At 46.0% G+C, this 15490-nt stretch overlaps 1 protein-coding gene across 1 annotated transcript in view; it reads right to left on the bottom strand.

Moving 5' to 3' along the window:
* Nucleotides 1-2180: 2180 nt before the first annotated feature.
* EIF3A (eukaryotic translation initiation factor 3 subunit A) overlaps nt 2181-15490 on the bottom strand; it is a 44812-nt gene continuing 31502 nt past the window's right edge. Inside the window, exons 18-22 of the mRNA XM_068166110.1 lie at nt 15073-15161; nt 9419-10269; nt 7369-7543; nt 6778-6947; nt 2181-3498 (exon numbers count right to left, since the gene is read on the bottom strand). Coding sequence (XP_068022211.1) covers nt 3257-3498; nt 6778-6947; nt 7369-7543; nt 9419-10269; nt 15073-15161 — 1527 coding nt within the window. The 3' untranslated portion in view covers nt 2181-3256. The remainder of the gene's footprint in view (nt 3499-6777; nt 6948-7368; nt 7544-9418; nt 10270-15072; nt 15162-15490) is intronic.

Here is a 15490-nt window from a genome sequence, read left to right as displayed (position 1 = left end):
GCTAACAGAAGATAATTCTACTGTGCTTGTTTGGAGAAATCAGAAATGACAAACACAGGAAAAAAAGATGAGGCAAAGCCAGTGGATTGCCTTCCTGCCCAAGAGTAAAAGCACTAACAAAGCTTAATTGCAGCAGAGAAGATTTTGGTCAGCAAAAAGCAGAGAAATGGCTTGTGAAACTTCCACCCTGCCATCATTACATGCAGTAATGATTCTTTTTAAGAGGAGAAACAGACAAAGTGTAGAGCACTTCAGTCCCAGCTGATCCTGCCATGGTGAAATAGGATGAATTGGGTGTTTTTATGCAGTGGGTGGGAGACTGGTGTGCTAGAACAGGTGAATCTTGCATTTCACAGACACACCCATAGCACCTTCACTCTGTAGGCTTTCACACTTTAAAGGTCCCTTTAATGTGAAAAGGGAAGCTTGCTTATGTGTAGCAGCTCCTGGTGGTGACCACAGCCCCTATGGATATTAAAGCAACAGACAATTTCCAGCAAGGCAAGTCCCAGTCCTGTTCCTGCCTGAGCTTGTCTCCTGGCTGGCCAGCCCCTCTGCACCAGAGCTCCCTGATGTGTTCCCGACCCTGCCTATCTAATCCAGGTCATGATGCATCCAGGGATGCAACTGTGGCTGTGCCCAGGCTGGAGGCAGCACTCTGCTGTGTCCTAAGACTACTGTTTACAATTTCATTTCTTTGTAACAAAGGCACTCTAGGGGGAACACTTCAAAGGCTTATACCTGGCTTCTGCAGAGCACTCTGATGGTCCTCAGTCCTGCCTACCAGCTGGGGGTTAGGCTCTGGGCTGCTCCTGGAGTAAGAAAGAAGCTGAACTGTTCCTTCCTGATCACCTGCCTTGCTCTGCTCTTGGAGATGCTTTGATGAAGCAGTATTTGCATTCATTTAACCACCAGTAGCCTGAAGTTCTGCCTTCTAAATACAGCCATGTGACAGTTTGTGTTCTGTCCAGGTTCACTGACAATTTTAATGTTGAAGTGAACATGAATAAATCAAACACAGCAACACTGGACAGAGCCTTCACTTGACTTACTCAACATCTTCAGGTGGCCAAGCTCTGTGCTCATGTACACACAGTTATGGCAGATGTAGGTTTTAGCTGTGGGGTTTGGTCAGCAGTGGAGCTTGACCACTGTAGTTAAGTCTCCTGAACTGACCAAGCAGCAAAATAAACACACTGGCATGGCTGTAGAGCTTACACCTTGCAGATCTTGTCTCCTGAAAGTTGTGTTGGCAACGTTATCCCACTTTCAAATACTGGAAGAACAGTTTTGGAAACAGAGCTGCAGTAAGTACAAGCATCACCAATGTTCCTTCCCCTGTAAAATGGCTGTGTTTGGATAAAACTAAAAGTATGTTGCTGGAGGAATAATCACTTCACATCTTCCTGATGACTGGAGAAAGGCAAGTCCTGCATCCACCTTCAAGAAAGGCTGAAAGGACCATCTGAGGAGCTATGGGACAGGTGGTGTCACTTCAGTACCTGGTACAAGTGTGGAGGAAGTAAGAGTATGTTATGAGCACATTGAGGTGACGGAACAGTCAGCATGGATATACTGACTGTAAATAATGCCTGACTTAGCTGCCTTCTACAACAAAGTGACTTTGTAGACAAGAAAAGGAGCAGTAGATGTTCCTCATCTCAACTTCAGCAAGGCTGCCTTGCAATATTCTTCTACCCGAGTTATGATGTCACAGCCCAGAGGACAAGGATGGGCAGCAAAAATGAGTGAATGTTCAGGCTCAGCACCATGGTCAAGATGTTGGGCTGCACCTGGAGTGGGATATCACAGGGGTCTGTGCTGGAACCTGGCTGGACATCTTCCTCGAGGACCTGGAGGCAGCGAGTTTGTGATGATGCTGAAGGGGGAGTGATTGCACAAAGGACAGGGCTGTCACCCAGAGATGAGGCAGGCTTGGCAGGAACTGGAAGAAGGGCAGAGAGCTGTCTGTGCAATGAGATTAGGCGGTGGCTCAAATGCCTCCAGGGCCCTGGGAAGCAAAATGCTAAGCATGAGTCAACAGATCCCATGGTGTCTGAACAGGACTACAGCCTGTAGATGAGAGTACCCCCACAGCAAACCTCATCTTGACCCAATCAGTGGCCGTTCATTAGCTTACAGCACAGGAAGTTGCTGAGAAGGCAAGACACTGCAGCAGCTCATTCCTTAAGTTGTTTATTTATCATTGAAGAAACACACAGCAGCAAGTTCTGTGTTGGCTTCAGTAGGACCAGATAGTGAAGTCGTTACCACACCCCAAAACTGAAGTCAACACAGCCATTACTACAAATCACTTCTTTTGTTTGCAAAGGGAAAGAATTGACCCTGAAGACAGAGAATCGAGGGAGGGAAAACTCAACAACTTCTCCAAAAACCACACTTTTTTTCTTGTTTGTTTGTTTAAATATGACAATATTTATAAACCCTTGAAAGGCATGAAATTACCCAAGTAATGGAAAAAAGCAGTTGTGATATTGGCAACAGAAAAGACACAGCCAGACGCTTACCAAAACACTCCCCAGTGGAAAAGCTCCCCAAGTTCTGTGGTTGCACACTGCAGCAGGGAATACCTCACTGGGAACAAGGGCTGCAAAGTGGCCTCAGAGGTGTTCATGTATTCAAGTAAATCGACACAACATGTCCCAGTGCAGCTAACTCTCACAACGTTTCTCGTCTCCAATTCAAATTTAAACAACTTCCTGAATTTAGATAGTGATAAAATAGGTCTCTTGGAAAGCCAGCTCTGGAAAAAGAGGGCTTTTACAGGGTTTTTTTTCCCCCCTCTCTTGTTTTGGCTGATTATGGGAACTGATTTCACTCTGCTTTTTCTCAGTAATTCCACCCTGTGACATAGGTGTTTTCAAATGCGTGTCCTGTGCTGACGTTCCTAATTAAGGACGACTGAAAATAGAAAGGTCAGCCTGGTTTTGGTGTGAGACAGAAGCCTTACTCAAGGCAGCTGATGGGGCTTGCTCCTCTTTATTTTAGCAACACATGACCCTACGAAATCAGCATAATTTGAACTCTCCAAACCTGGAATTCAATTTCCAACCTCCTGCTGTGAGTTTTGTGCATGATCAATCTATATGAGTTAAGTAATTCAAGCTCATGCTCTCATGTTACCTCAAAACATTTGTTAAAGAATTCCAATTCAGAATGTTTATAAGCACAAATATAACCCATGGATTCCATCAAATCAAAGCTAAAACATCGGTTAAAGGCTTGTGATTGCCACTTAACGTCGTACGGTGGTCCACCCCTCTTCGTCTGTCTCGTTTTTAGTGCGGCGAGCTGGCTCACGTTCCTTTTCTGCTTTCCAGGAACCTTTCTCCTTCTCCCCATCTCTCTCTCGATCTTTTGATGCTGGTGAGGGAGCAGAAGCTGCAGGAACAGCAGCAGCAGGAGCTGATCGCCGGACCGGTTCACGTTCCTCTCCACGTTCTTCCCTCCTGTCATCAGCACGCCTCCAGGAGCTTGCTGCAAACACAGACAGACAAGAACATCATCTCTGTCATGCTCCGCCAGTGGCCTCCAAGAGTTTACACAGGCTCACAGAATGGAGTAGCTTGCATGGGACCTCCAAAGCTCATCCAGTCCAACCTCCCTGCAGTCAGCAGGGTCATCCTCAACTCTATCAGGCTGCCCAGAGCCCTGTTGAGCCTAACCTTGAGTATCTCCAGGGATGGCGCCTCAGCCACGTCTCCGGGCAACCTGTTCCAGTGTTCCACCACCCTCATGACAAAGAACCTGTTACTAATATCCAATTTAAATCTGTTCTTCCCTAGTTCAAAGCCATTGCCCCTCATCCTGTCACTGCAGGCCTTTGTAAACAGCCTCTCTCCCTCCCTTCTTGTAGCCCCCTTCAGGTACTTGAAGGTCACTATCAGGTTTCTCTGTCTTCTTCTCTTCTCCACACTGAACAACCCCAGCTCCCTCAGCCTGTCTTTGTAGCAGAGGTGCTCCAAACAAACAGTCCAGCACCAAGAGTCTGATTTAATGATTCTCAATCTTGCCAAGAGGTAATATGATGATGACAGCCACATTAAGTTTAATTTTCTGGTGGCATAATGGTCAGGAACTTCTCGTGGCTCTTTTAGATTCAGGATCGTTGTGTGCAACCCAAGTGTCAGCTTTAAACCACAACAACTGCAATGAGAGCGTTGCATTGATGTACATGGGTTGATGATATAGAAATATATCCTTGCATTACCAGAATTAAAAGCACAAACACATTAGAATAGAAGAGAATAGAACAGAGTAGGTGGGAAAAGACCTTCGAGATCGAGTCTAACCTATCAGCCAACACCATCTAACCAACTAAACCATGGCATCCAATCTCTTCTTAAACACCTCCAGTGACAAACCCCAGAAAAAGCCTAACTTAAAAACACTTGTGCAGAATGTTTAGGTTTGCATTGTCTCAAAAGACAGCAAATTCCTCTTCAGCCTACTGAAATCAGAGGTGTAAATGGCACTGGACTGCAGGACACCACCGGTAACAGCATTCACCACCCTTCACTCTGTGAAGAATTGCTTAGTTCTACCAAAGGATGTTAACAATTCTACTCCAGCTGTGTGTGAAGAGAGCTGTGTCACACAACAAAGCAGGCACACAAATACCAAAGTTTCTTAATAGAATTTAATAGAATAGACCAGGTTGGAAGAGACCTTCAAGATCATCACATCCAACCCATCAACCAATCCAACCCACCTAAACAACTAAACCATGGCACCAAGCACCCCACCAAGTCTCCTCCTGAACACCTCCAATGATGGTGACTCCACCACCTCCCCAGGCAGCCCATTCCAATGGGCAATCACTCTCTCCGGATAGAACTTCTTCCTAACATCCAGCCTAAACGTCCCCTGGTGCAGCTTGGAACTGTGTCCTCTTGTTCTGGTACTGGTTGCCTGGGAGAAGAGACCAACCTCTGCCTGTCTACAACCTCCCTTCAGGTAGTTGTAGAGAGTAATAAGGTCACCCCTGAGTCTCCTCTTCTCCAGGCTAAGCAACCCCAGCTCCCTCAGCCTCTCCTCATAGGGCTGTGTTCCAAACCCCTCACCAACTTCGTTGCCCTTCTCTGGACACCTTCCAGCAAGTCAACCTCCTTCCTAAACTGAGGGGCCCAGAACTAGACACAGGACTCGAGGTGTGGCCTAACCAGTGCAGTGTACAGGGGCAGAATGACCTCCCTGCTCCTGCTGGCCACACTGTTCCTGATGCAGGCCAGGATGCCATTGGCCCTCCTGGCTGCCTGGGCACACTGCTGCCTCATGTTCAGCCTACCATCCACCAGTACCCCCAGGTCCCTCTCTGCCTGGCTGCTCTCCAGCCACTCTGACCCCAGCCTGTAGCTCTGCATGGGGTTGTTGTGGCCGATGTGTAGAACCTGGCATTGGATGTGTTCAATCTCCTGCCCTTGGACTGTGCCCATCTGCCCAGCCTTTCGAGGTCCCTCTGCAGAGCCCCTCTACCCTCCAGCAGATCAACTCCTGCCCCCAGCTTGTTGTTGTCAGCAAATGTGCTGATGATGGACTCAATGCCCTCATCCAGATCATCAATAAAGATGTTAAAGAGCATGGGGCCCAGCACTGATCCTTGGGGCACACCACTAGTGCCTGGCTGCCAGGTGGCTGTGGCACCATTCACCACCACTCTCTGGGCTCAGCCTCCAGCCAGTTCCTAACCCAAGGCAGCGTGCTCCCCTCCAAGCCGATACATTACATCTTCATACATTAAAAAAAAAGAGTTGTAACATCCCAACATGAAGAACCCTCAGTTGGAAGTCCTGTGTTGTGTGTCCTGTTCCAACCTGCTCACCCAGACCACCTGCCCCCAGAGAGCACACACACCATGGGCAGAGACCACAGAGGATGCTGGAGGCCGAGAGATGCCAGTAGTGGAAGATGTGGCACCTCAAGCTACACGTATTTGCTGTCACTGTATTTTTAGAACACAGCAAAGGATTAATAGAGGTACATAATTAAAACAGGTTAATGTATGTAATTAAAATAGGTTATTCACCACTATCAATACCATTAATGATGTCAAACCCATAAGGCCCTGTTTGGAAATACTTCCCTTGTATTTTAATGATTTCTTAAGAAATGACCCAGAAATCATTTTTCTGGGACACCTAGCTTGATAATTTAAGTACAAGAATTTCATTCACTCTCAACATAATGCTACCACGAACACTGCAGCTGTGACATGCCACTGTGACAGAAAAGAGTACCACTAAGAAAAGCCCACTAACTTAGATTCAGGGAAAAACTCTCAATTACCCTAAAATATCTCTTACTGTGCTTATGCAAAGGGACTTGTAAGTGCCTGAAAACACAACTTCCTCTCATTTTACCCCATTCCAGCACTGCCAGAGTTTCACAAATGCTCTGATACAGAATTAACCAGGTTGGAAAAGACCTCAGAGATCATAGAGTCCAACCTACCACCCAACACCACCCAATTAACTAAACCATGGCACCAAGCACCCCAATCCAGTCTCTTCCTAAACAGCTCCAGTGATGGTGACTGCACCACCTCCCTGGGCAGCACACTCCAATGGCCAATTTCTTTCTGTGAACAATTTCTTCCTAACATCCAGCCTAAACCTCCCCTGGCACAGCTTGAGACTGTGTCCTCTTGTTCTGCTGCTGGTTGCCTGGGAGAAGAGACCAACCCCCACCTGGCTATAACCTCCCTTCAGGCAGCTGTAGACAGAATGTAAACCTTTAGGGATGGCCAAACAAGCTTACGTTCTTCACGCTCAGCTCTGAGGGGAGGTCCTCTTCTGAGGGGTGGCTCTCTGTCATCACCACGTCGATCTCTCATGTCACGACCACCTCTGTCCCATTCTTCACGACGATTTGAATCCCTCCAGCTAGAAGTTTCCTCAGCTGGGCCTCTTCTCCAGCCAGCATCATCCCTTTTGTCATCCAAGATATTAAAGATCAAAATGTTAAGATTTTACCTTTGCTATGGAAAGAGGCAATAGTACACCACAGTGTGGGATAGTTCTAGGCCCTGTGGGGAGTCTTTCACATACTGACATAATTCCAAAGTATTTCCTGGAGGTTAACATGAAATTCTCTTAATAACAGGTTAAAAATAAATAAATAAATACAAATTACAAGCAGTAGGAATATTTTAGGCTGTCTTTTGTGAACAGCTGTCTTAAAACTAACCACCCAAAAAGGGCCCCCCCCCATGCCACGTTCCATTTCATCCCTTCAAGTGCTTCATTTCACAGGAGCCAGCCCCTGTTGCTCTCACTCAGCACCATCACACTACTTCTGCAGAAGGTTACAAAAGCCTTGCTGATGAAGTATTGCAGAGAGCAGTCAAACCTGGGCCGCCTGAAGCGATCCTCTCGATCGAAGTCCCTGTCTCTGTCGAATTCCCGCTCTTTCTCGTTCTCATCCCGGTCTTTGTCTCTATCCCATTCCCGGTCTCCAGAAGGTCTGGAGTCTCGAGGAGGCCCCCAGCTGTCCTCACGAGCCTTCTCTCTTTCTCTCCATCCCCCTACAAGTGAAAAAAAAACAAAAAACCACAGTCAAAGGTATTTGTAGCTGACCTCTGATCTCTCTGTAGACAAAGAAACCTTTACCTCCCTCACAGAAACTGGTTCTTCAGGTTTTGATCCCCAAGGATCCAGCTCAAGATGGGCACTGAGTGGGAGCCACAGACAAAAAGCTGCAGAAACTGCTTGACCTGAAGACAGTACTGCATGTGTCACTGGTAGAGTTCAGAAGAGCTGATTACACCCTGCACTTTCCAGCTAGAAACCATAAACTCCTCCAGGGTCTTGTGCAAAGCAAGTGCAGGAAGAAGCAAAAGGGGGTAGGATCTTAGATAGCAGATTCCTCTGTGAAAATACACCTGAGGAGAGTTTAGGCTGGCTCACGTGTCAAGCAGGTCCTGCTTTTTAAAGCAGCACTTTAAAATATGACTATCATGTAACACCACTCTGCTCTCTTGAGGCCCCACCTGGAGTACTATGTCCAGTTCAGGTGCACTCAACACATAAAGGACATGGACCTGCTGGAGTGGGTCCAAAGGAGGCCACAAAGATGATCAGAGGGGTGGAGCACCTCCTTATGCAGATAGGCTTTGAGAGCTGGGGCTGTTCAGCCTGGAGAAGAGACAGCTCTGAGGAAACCTTTTAGTGGCCTTCCAGTACCTGAAGGGGGTCTATAAGAAAGCTGGGAATGGGCTTCTCAGTAATAAGACAGAATGGATTGAAGCAGGAGGAGGGGAGATTTAGACTGGATATTAGGAGAAAATTCTTTACAGTGAGGGTGGGGAGACATTGGAACAGGTTGCCCATGGATGCTGTGGATGCCCTCTCCCTGAAGATGTTCAAGGCCAGGTTGGATGTGGCCTTGAGCAACCTGGGCTAGTGAAAAGTGTTCCTGCCTATGGTGGGGTGGTTCAAACTGGATGATCTTTAAGGCCCCTTCTGACCCAAACCATTCTCTGATTGTATCATTTACCATGTCCTCAGTGCATCCATTCAGTTATTTGTGAATGGGAGTTCTTTATTACACAGGCTTTTCTTTCAACAGGGAAAAGGAGAAAGCCTCTGCAATGTGAGTTCTGGCATTTATGGTAACTTCCAGGTTTGGCTGACAGTTAAGTGTCTGCAGAAGTTGATCTGGTGCCTGTGAATACATTTATCTGAATACAAGCAACCAGGAAATTAAATCTCTGTCTAGCATTTAAACGACATGAACAGATCACAAAAGGATCAGGAACTGTTTTTTTCTAGTCACCAAGACTAGAAATAAATCAGACAAAAGCAGGATAATTCTGATGGGAGGGGTCCTCAGAAGGTCCTCTAGTTCAAACTCCTGCTCAAAGCAGGATTTGCAAGACAGACACACACACACACACACAAAAGGAATGGTAAAAACAGTAGTACTTTGGTACACCTGCTAAAGGCTTTTCAAAACCAGACCCAGCTGAATGAGGTCTCAAAATCCTCCTTAGAGGGTTAACCTCAGACATACAGAGAGGGCAGGGAAAGAGACCAAGGTGTGCTGATTTAGTGAGAATGTTTCTCTCCCATCAGAGCATTAAATGTATGCATCTTGGTTCTGCAGACAGCTAAGTTACCAGAACTGCTATGTGACCTTTGGTTACCTTCCAGGTGAGCAACAGACACTGCAGCATTTTTACTTTTACTTCGAGCAAATTAAAAGCTTTAATTATTCCAACTAAAGGAGGGGCCACATTAGCCAAATGAATCCAGGTATTTTCAGAGTTGATCCTCTCATCTCTGACACCAAGCACATCACGGATCTGATCCTCTCATCTCTTACACCAAGCACATCACATCCATTACGCACTAGGGTAACACATGCTTTGGGGCAAGACTATGACACTGCTGTCTTTTACCTGGTTTACCAAAGGGTCTCCAAGGACCCGGCCTTGAATCATCGCTGCCACGCCAGGGACCCCTGTCATCATCTCGTCTGGAAAGCCTGTCATCATCTGTGCTACGCCACGGTCCCCTGTCATCATCACGCCTTGACATCCTGTCGTCATCCATGCCCCGCCTGGGACCCCTGTCGTCATCCATGCCCCGCCTGGGACCCCTGTCGTCATCTGCAGCACGCCAGCTGCCCCGGTCGTCATCCAGCCCACGCCTGGGGGGCCTGTCATCATCCAAGGCCCGTCTGGGGGGCCTGTCATCATCCAGGGCCCGTCTGGGGGGCCTGTCATCATCCAGCCCACGCCTGGGTCCTCTGTCATCATCTGCTGCTCGCCAACTGCCTCTATCGTCATCCAATCCGCGCCTGGGCGGCCTGTCATCATCCAATCCGCGCCTGGGCGGCCTGTCATCATCCAATCCGCGCCTGGGCGGCCTGTCATCATCCAATCCGCGCCTGGGCGGCCTGTCATCATCCAATCCGCGCCTGGGACCCCTGTCATCATCCAATCCGCGCCTGGGACCCCTGTCGTCATCTGCAGCCCTCCAGCTCCCTCTGTCATCATCCAAACCACGCCTGGGCGGCCTGTCCTCATCCAACGCACGTCTGGGCGGCCTGTCCTCATCCCCTTCACGCCTGGGTGTTCTCTCCTCATCCCCTTCCCTCCTGGGCGGCCTGTCGTCTGTTGACTCCGCAGAAGGACGTTCCTTTTCTTCTGCAGCACCGCGTCGGGGCAGATCATCTCCACGCCGGGGCAGATCATCGCCGCGTCGGAAAGCTCTATCATCATCCCTCGGTTCTCCTCGACGCCAATCCCTGTAAAAGCAAAGGAAATTAGCAAAAAGTAGGCGATACTCAGGGAAGATTGACATATTAGACTGACAACCCCCTCAAGGCCATTTCTCAACATGTTCACTTGATGTCTGGTTGCAAACACATTTACAGAGCTTGCATTTTTCAAATGCATCTTCAAATTGCTTTCACTGCTATGGAGAAGTGGTAGGTCACCATCCCCGCAGCTTCAGTGAAGACTGAACAGTTTACTGTCTCTTTCAAACTGGTTTTAAAGGAGATAACGGCAGTCCCCTGTTGGTTATCTGCTGCAACACAGCAGAGAAGAGGTTTGGCTTTCACACCAAGCCTCATTTGATAAACTCAAGCTAAGTCTCCAAGAACCAGTATCAACCATCAAGATGGTTCCCCCCTTCTTCACACACATGCCAACCCTACAGCTCACTCCTTGCTTCCATACACTTTGGCCTAACTCCAGCCCAACAACTTGTTAATACTTTCACTGACAAGCGTCCACAACTGAATCTGGCAGGACAATGTAATAAGCTCATGACTCAATCCACCGCCATTGCCTGACAGCAAGCAGGGTGCAGCAGGCATCAGTGCTTGCACAAGCTCTCCTTACTGGGATGTATGTGGGAAGCAGAGCATTGGTGGGAATCTTCCCTGGGCTATTGGGTCATCAGTTCTCTTTGAAATACATATGTAGCACTGAAAAATCAGATACTACTGAACAACAGCTGTAGCCTTCAACTCTTGCCACTCCTCTGGACACATTGCTTAGTTTAACATCTACAGCCTTCTACACATAGGTTTAGACCATCAACTTTGGCTTTGTCACCAGATTAAAATCTGTATTCCAGGAAATAAAGGGAGTTAGTTCCTCAGCAATAAATAGAAACAAGGGAAAGCATATTATAAAGATTTACTGGGACCTGCTTCTGGCTAAGAGAAGAGAAACTGCACTGGGGATTAATCTCACGGATTCAAAAGAACAAACTCAACATGAAAACAACACCCCAGCACCACTGTGCCAGAAGTCCACTGTACTGCTAAACTGCAAACTAAACAACCGATGTAGAGAGGACTGCCAAGAGGTAAGAACAAAGAGACAAGAGTTTGTGAGCACTTCGTATCTCTTTTGAGGAAGTGTGAGCAGCGTATTTCCTGGTTTTGGAAGAAGGGAGAATGCAGTTACCAGTGAGCTGTGAGACAAAACCAAGAGATGGAGACTGTTAACTTTCATTTTAACCCAAGTTGGATAATCTTGTCCTTTGAAAAATCTGATTATTGTGCTGTAAAAAACCTGTAGAGAGATGGTTATAAAGTTCATCAAATGAACAAGTATTTAATTCCTTCATACTTAGGTACTGTTTCAAGGGGTTAGGATTTTTACATGGTTTTAAACTATGACTTTTAACCTGTTCCTGCTCTCATTTTTAAACTACTATGTGCAGGTGAAATTACATTCTTGATTTTACAACGTTTTTCCCCTCATTTGACAACCTGTGTGTTTCATAGTTTCATAGTTTCATTCAGGGTTGGAAGGGACCACAAGGATCATCTAGTTCCAACCCCCCTGCCATGGGCAGGGACACCCCACACTAGATCAGGCTGGCCAGAGCAGCCCAGGATCTGATTGGCTTTGCGGGCTGCAAGTGCACACTGAGAGCTCCTGTTGAGCTTTTTGTCCACCAGCACCCCCAAGTCTCTCTCCTCAGGGCTACTTTCCAGCCAGTCCCTGCCCAGCCTGCATTTGTGCCTGGGATTGCCTCGACCCAGATGCAGGACCCTGCACTTGCTCTTATTGAACTTCATGAGGTTGGCTTGTGCCCACCTCTCCAGCCTGTCCAGGTCCCTCTGGATGGCCTCCCTTCCCTCCAGCCTGTCTGCTGCACCACACAGCTTGGTGTCATCAGCAAACTTGCTGAGGGTGCACTCAATGCCACTGTCCATGTCACCCACAAAGAGTGTTCATATCTCAGCTTTTGTCCTTTCCTTCCTAACTCCCACTTTAAGTAGTTTACTGAAGAGTCAAGCAGCAGCTGACAAATTAACATGAACAGAGGGATGCAGTATCAACATTATTGACTGGCAGTTACTGATAGTAGTGCAACCCTGTTTGCATTCTAGAGCCTGTTTCTCAATAACCCCTACAAACCCTACACACAGATGTACAGGAGCTGAAAGCATGCAGACAGCTTTACCAAATAAAGCAGAAATGTGCTGGCAAAGGTCACTACACTGTAGTGAACCACTGCTAGAGGTTCACAGCTGGGTTTTTTTTGCTCATCAGAAACAAATAGCACAGGCACAAAATAAAGGTCAGCTCCCCTTTTCTATACATTTTTTCAGTATTTCTTGACCATAAGCACATCAGCATTTGTCGATTGTTTGGGAGAACAATCTGTGGCAGTAGTAACTCTAATGAGCTGTCCCAAATGTGACAGCCTGCAGCACTGCCCTGCCACTTTCAATGAATACTAAGTCTAGATTAGTTGCCATTACAGTTTCAATAAGCCAAGTAGCCAGTTCCTGACAGCATTTTATGGATTTTTCTGTTCTAAAGAGAGACAGTAAATGATTTATTTTTTTTCTACTAAATCAACTGGCTTTTAACTGAACTCTTACACAGCACTTCTATGCTAACCTTTTTCCTGCAATCACAATAGCTGTAGTATGTTTTTGTATCAGGATTGACTTTCTTCCTTATAAAGTTATCCTCATTAGTCTGTTTTCCTCTTTTGTTTCTTATGGAGTTACTACATAAGAGGTAGCCACTACCTTTCTTGCACAGTGAAGGAACAAAGCAAATGCTCACAGTCTAGTTGTAACTGATATTAAAGGCACTAGCTGTCCAAGGAACAGAGACAGCTTTTGCTGGACTCTTCTGCCTTTCTGTAACTTGTTTTTTCCTGTAACTGGAACCACAGTATGGGAAAGACTGAGAACACTGGAACATCCTGATCATCTGGAATCAGAGTTGCAGTCTTGGGTGTGCTATGTAGTATAATCAGCTGCACCATGGCTGTAAGGACCTCTGTTCCAGTACAGCCCACACACAACTGTGTCTTTTCACTGAGAAACGGTCTGCAAGACCAACTGCATAGCTTTTCTCCTTGTACTAGCGACCACAAGGCCTTTTAAATGCATATATCCAGAGCTCTACTTACAGATAGATGCTATAAAATGTGAAGCTCTGTCCTCTGTGCTCCTGCCTTCACCACTTGATTCAGAAATACACACTGGAATGCCTTTACTCACACTTAGCTTTGCAACGCTGTCTCTGTATCCAAAACACTCACACCTTTTAGGGTTAAAATCCAACTGGAGGTAAACCAGGGCCTTACTGAAGAATGCAGAATGACACTTTTGTTCTGCAATTATGTCTGAGCATCATCACTTTTGTTATTTTTCTAAACTCAGCAAAGAGAAAATCATTGAGACACACTGCTTTACTTAAAATTCCATAGAGAGATTTTGACTCCTATCAGCAATTCCTTGTAGTATTCCTCAGTATCTTTCTTTTATTAAAAGACAGAAGGAAAAGTTCTACTCAAACATGCTAGATAATAACCCAAAATATGCCTAATTTTACCTCCTCAGCAGTCCCTTGGCTCAATTGCTACAGAAGTTGAATGAGAAATGACTAAGACAACACTTATTAAGAAAAACTCTATGCTCTAATGATTCAAAAAGGAATATGGGTCACCTGCATCACTCTGAGAAAGAATACCACACTCAAGTATATAAATAGATGCAGCAAACACTTCTGCAATATGTTAATAGCTGAAGGCTTCACCCAGGAGTTTCAGCCCATTTTTGATTTTGCAGTTCAAGAGCAAGTGGATCACTACCAGGAACAGCAATGCTTACTAGAGAGAGAATGGGTAAATTAATTTGCTTCCACTGCAATCAGAGTAAGCTGTAATGGATTTAAAGTGGTGCACTGGAAATGAGGGCTAGACAGTTACAAAAAAAATCTATCAACCTGGAAGGCTAATTAAGCAATAAAACATACTGCCAGCTGCAACAAGCAGTGCTATCTCCATCAGCACAGCCTGTTAAGAACAACTAGAAATATTGTAGGTACAGCTCATCCTGTTGGGGAGCAGAGGGATGCACAAAGATTAAAGATCTTATTTTCTACAATCATACAAAGAGTCTTCATTATTACTGGAGAGATCCAGCCCCCACGAAGTCTATAGACATGGACAAGCATTTTGGTGTGTTGGGGTTTCTTTAAAGCACAAAGTACCTTCACAATATTGTTCCTTCCTAAATCCTTCCTCCTGTTAAAACCAGCCCTTCAGAGCTGTGCTTTCGTTTATGGCATGTATTTTCTGCTCTGTGACTCACTCTGGGACTTGAATAGCTTGAGACTCTGAACTTTGACTTTACTATTCTTATATACCCCTGTCAAGTTTTCTAAATGGAATAAAAAGCTCTGTCTCATCCCTCAGGAGCCCTGCATTTGCTTGCCATCCTTCCCCATTCTGTGTTTATACAACTGACACCAGTGTTTGAGTAGGACAGAAATTTTCTGTTTAAAAAAGAAACCAAGCAAGCAAGCTGTTTATCACATGCAGAAGGTGTCTGCTTGCTTTCACATACCTAAGCTAAATAAAGCAGGAATGTTATCTGAATGCAGCTCCAAGATAAAACTTCTCCTTCACTTCAAGATGTTTACAAAGCCATTTTTTACAGAAGGGGCTCTCAGAGAGCCATGAGATATTCTTCAGTCAGTGCAGCTAGAGCAGTAGCAACAAAAAAGGATCTTGCTATTTTGAGCCACATAAAACTGGTGCTTAGTAACCAAGCGATTACCTTTCCACTGGTGCTCGTCGCCATTCAGACTCTGTCTCGCCGCCTCTTCTCCAGGAGCTTTCAGACTCCCTATCACCCCAACGAGATTCCTGTACAATACAAGAAATTCCCTCTCTGAATGCTTTAAGATTTTCACCATGTTAATTCACCAATTTCAGAGCATCACTATGTCATTAAAAGCTCACTTGTTGCAGAGAACACAGAACTACCATGACTATCAGAAGCTCCAGAAAAGCTTGGGTATGGTCTTAACTGACTTGATTGCTTCTGGCACAGCTGACAAAACAAGTACTCTCTTTGTGCTCTTACTTTACTAGCAGGGTAGGGTACATGCAAATACTCTAAAAAACCTGTTAACAGCAAACTGGTTTTAAGAATCTCAATTTCCTGCTGCTTAATGACAGCTGGAATGAATTCA

Source organism: Melanerpes formicivorus, unplaced genomic scaffold (genome assembly GCF_026170545.1).
Source record: "Melanerpes formicivorus ecotype bairdi unplaced genomic scaffold, bMelFor1.0.p_v2 SCAF_97, whole genome shotgun sequence".
NCBI classification, from domain to species: domain Eukaryota; kingdom Metazoa; phylum Chordata; class Aves; order Piciformes; family Picidae; genus Melanerpes; species Melanerpes formicivorus.
Note: the sequence above shows the minus strand (reverse complement) of the source record. Positions and strands in the feature narration are given on the sequence as shown.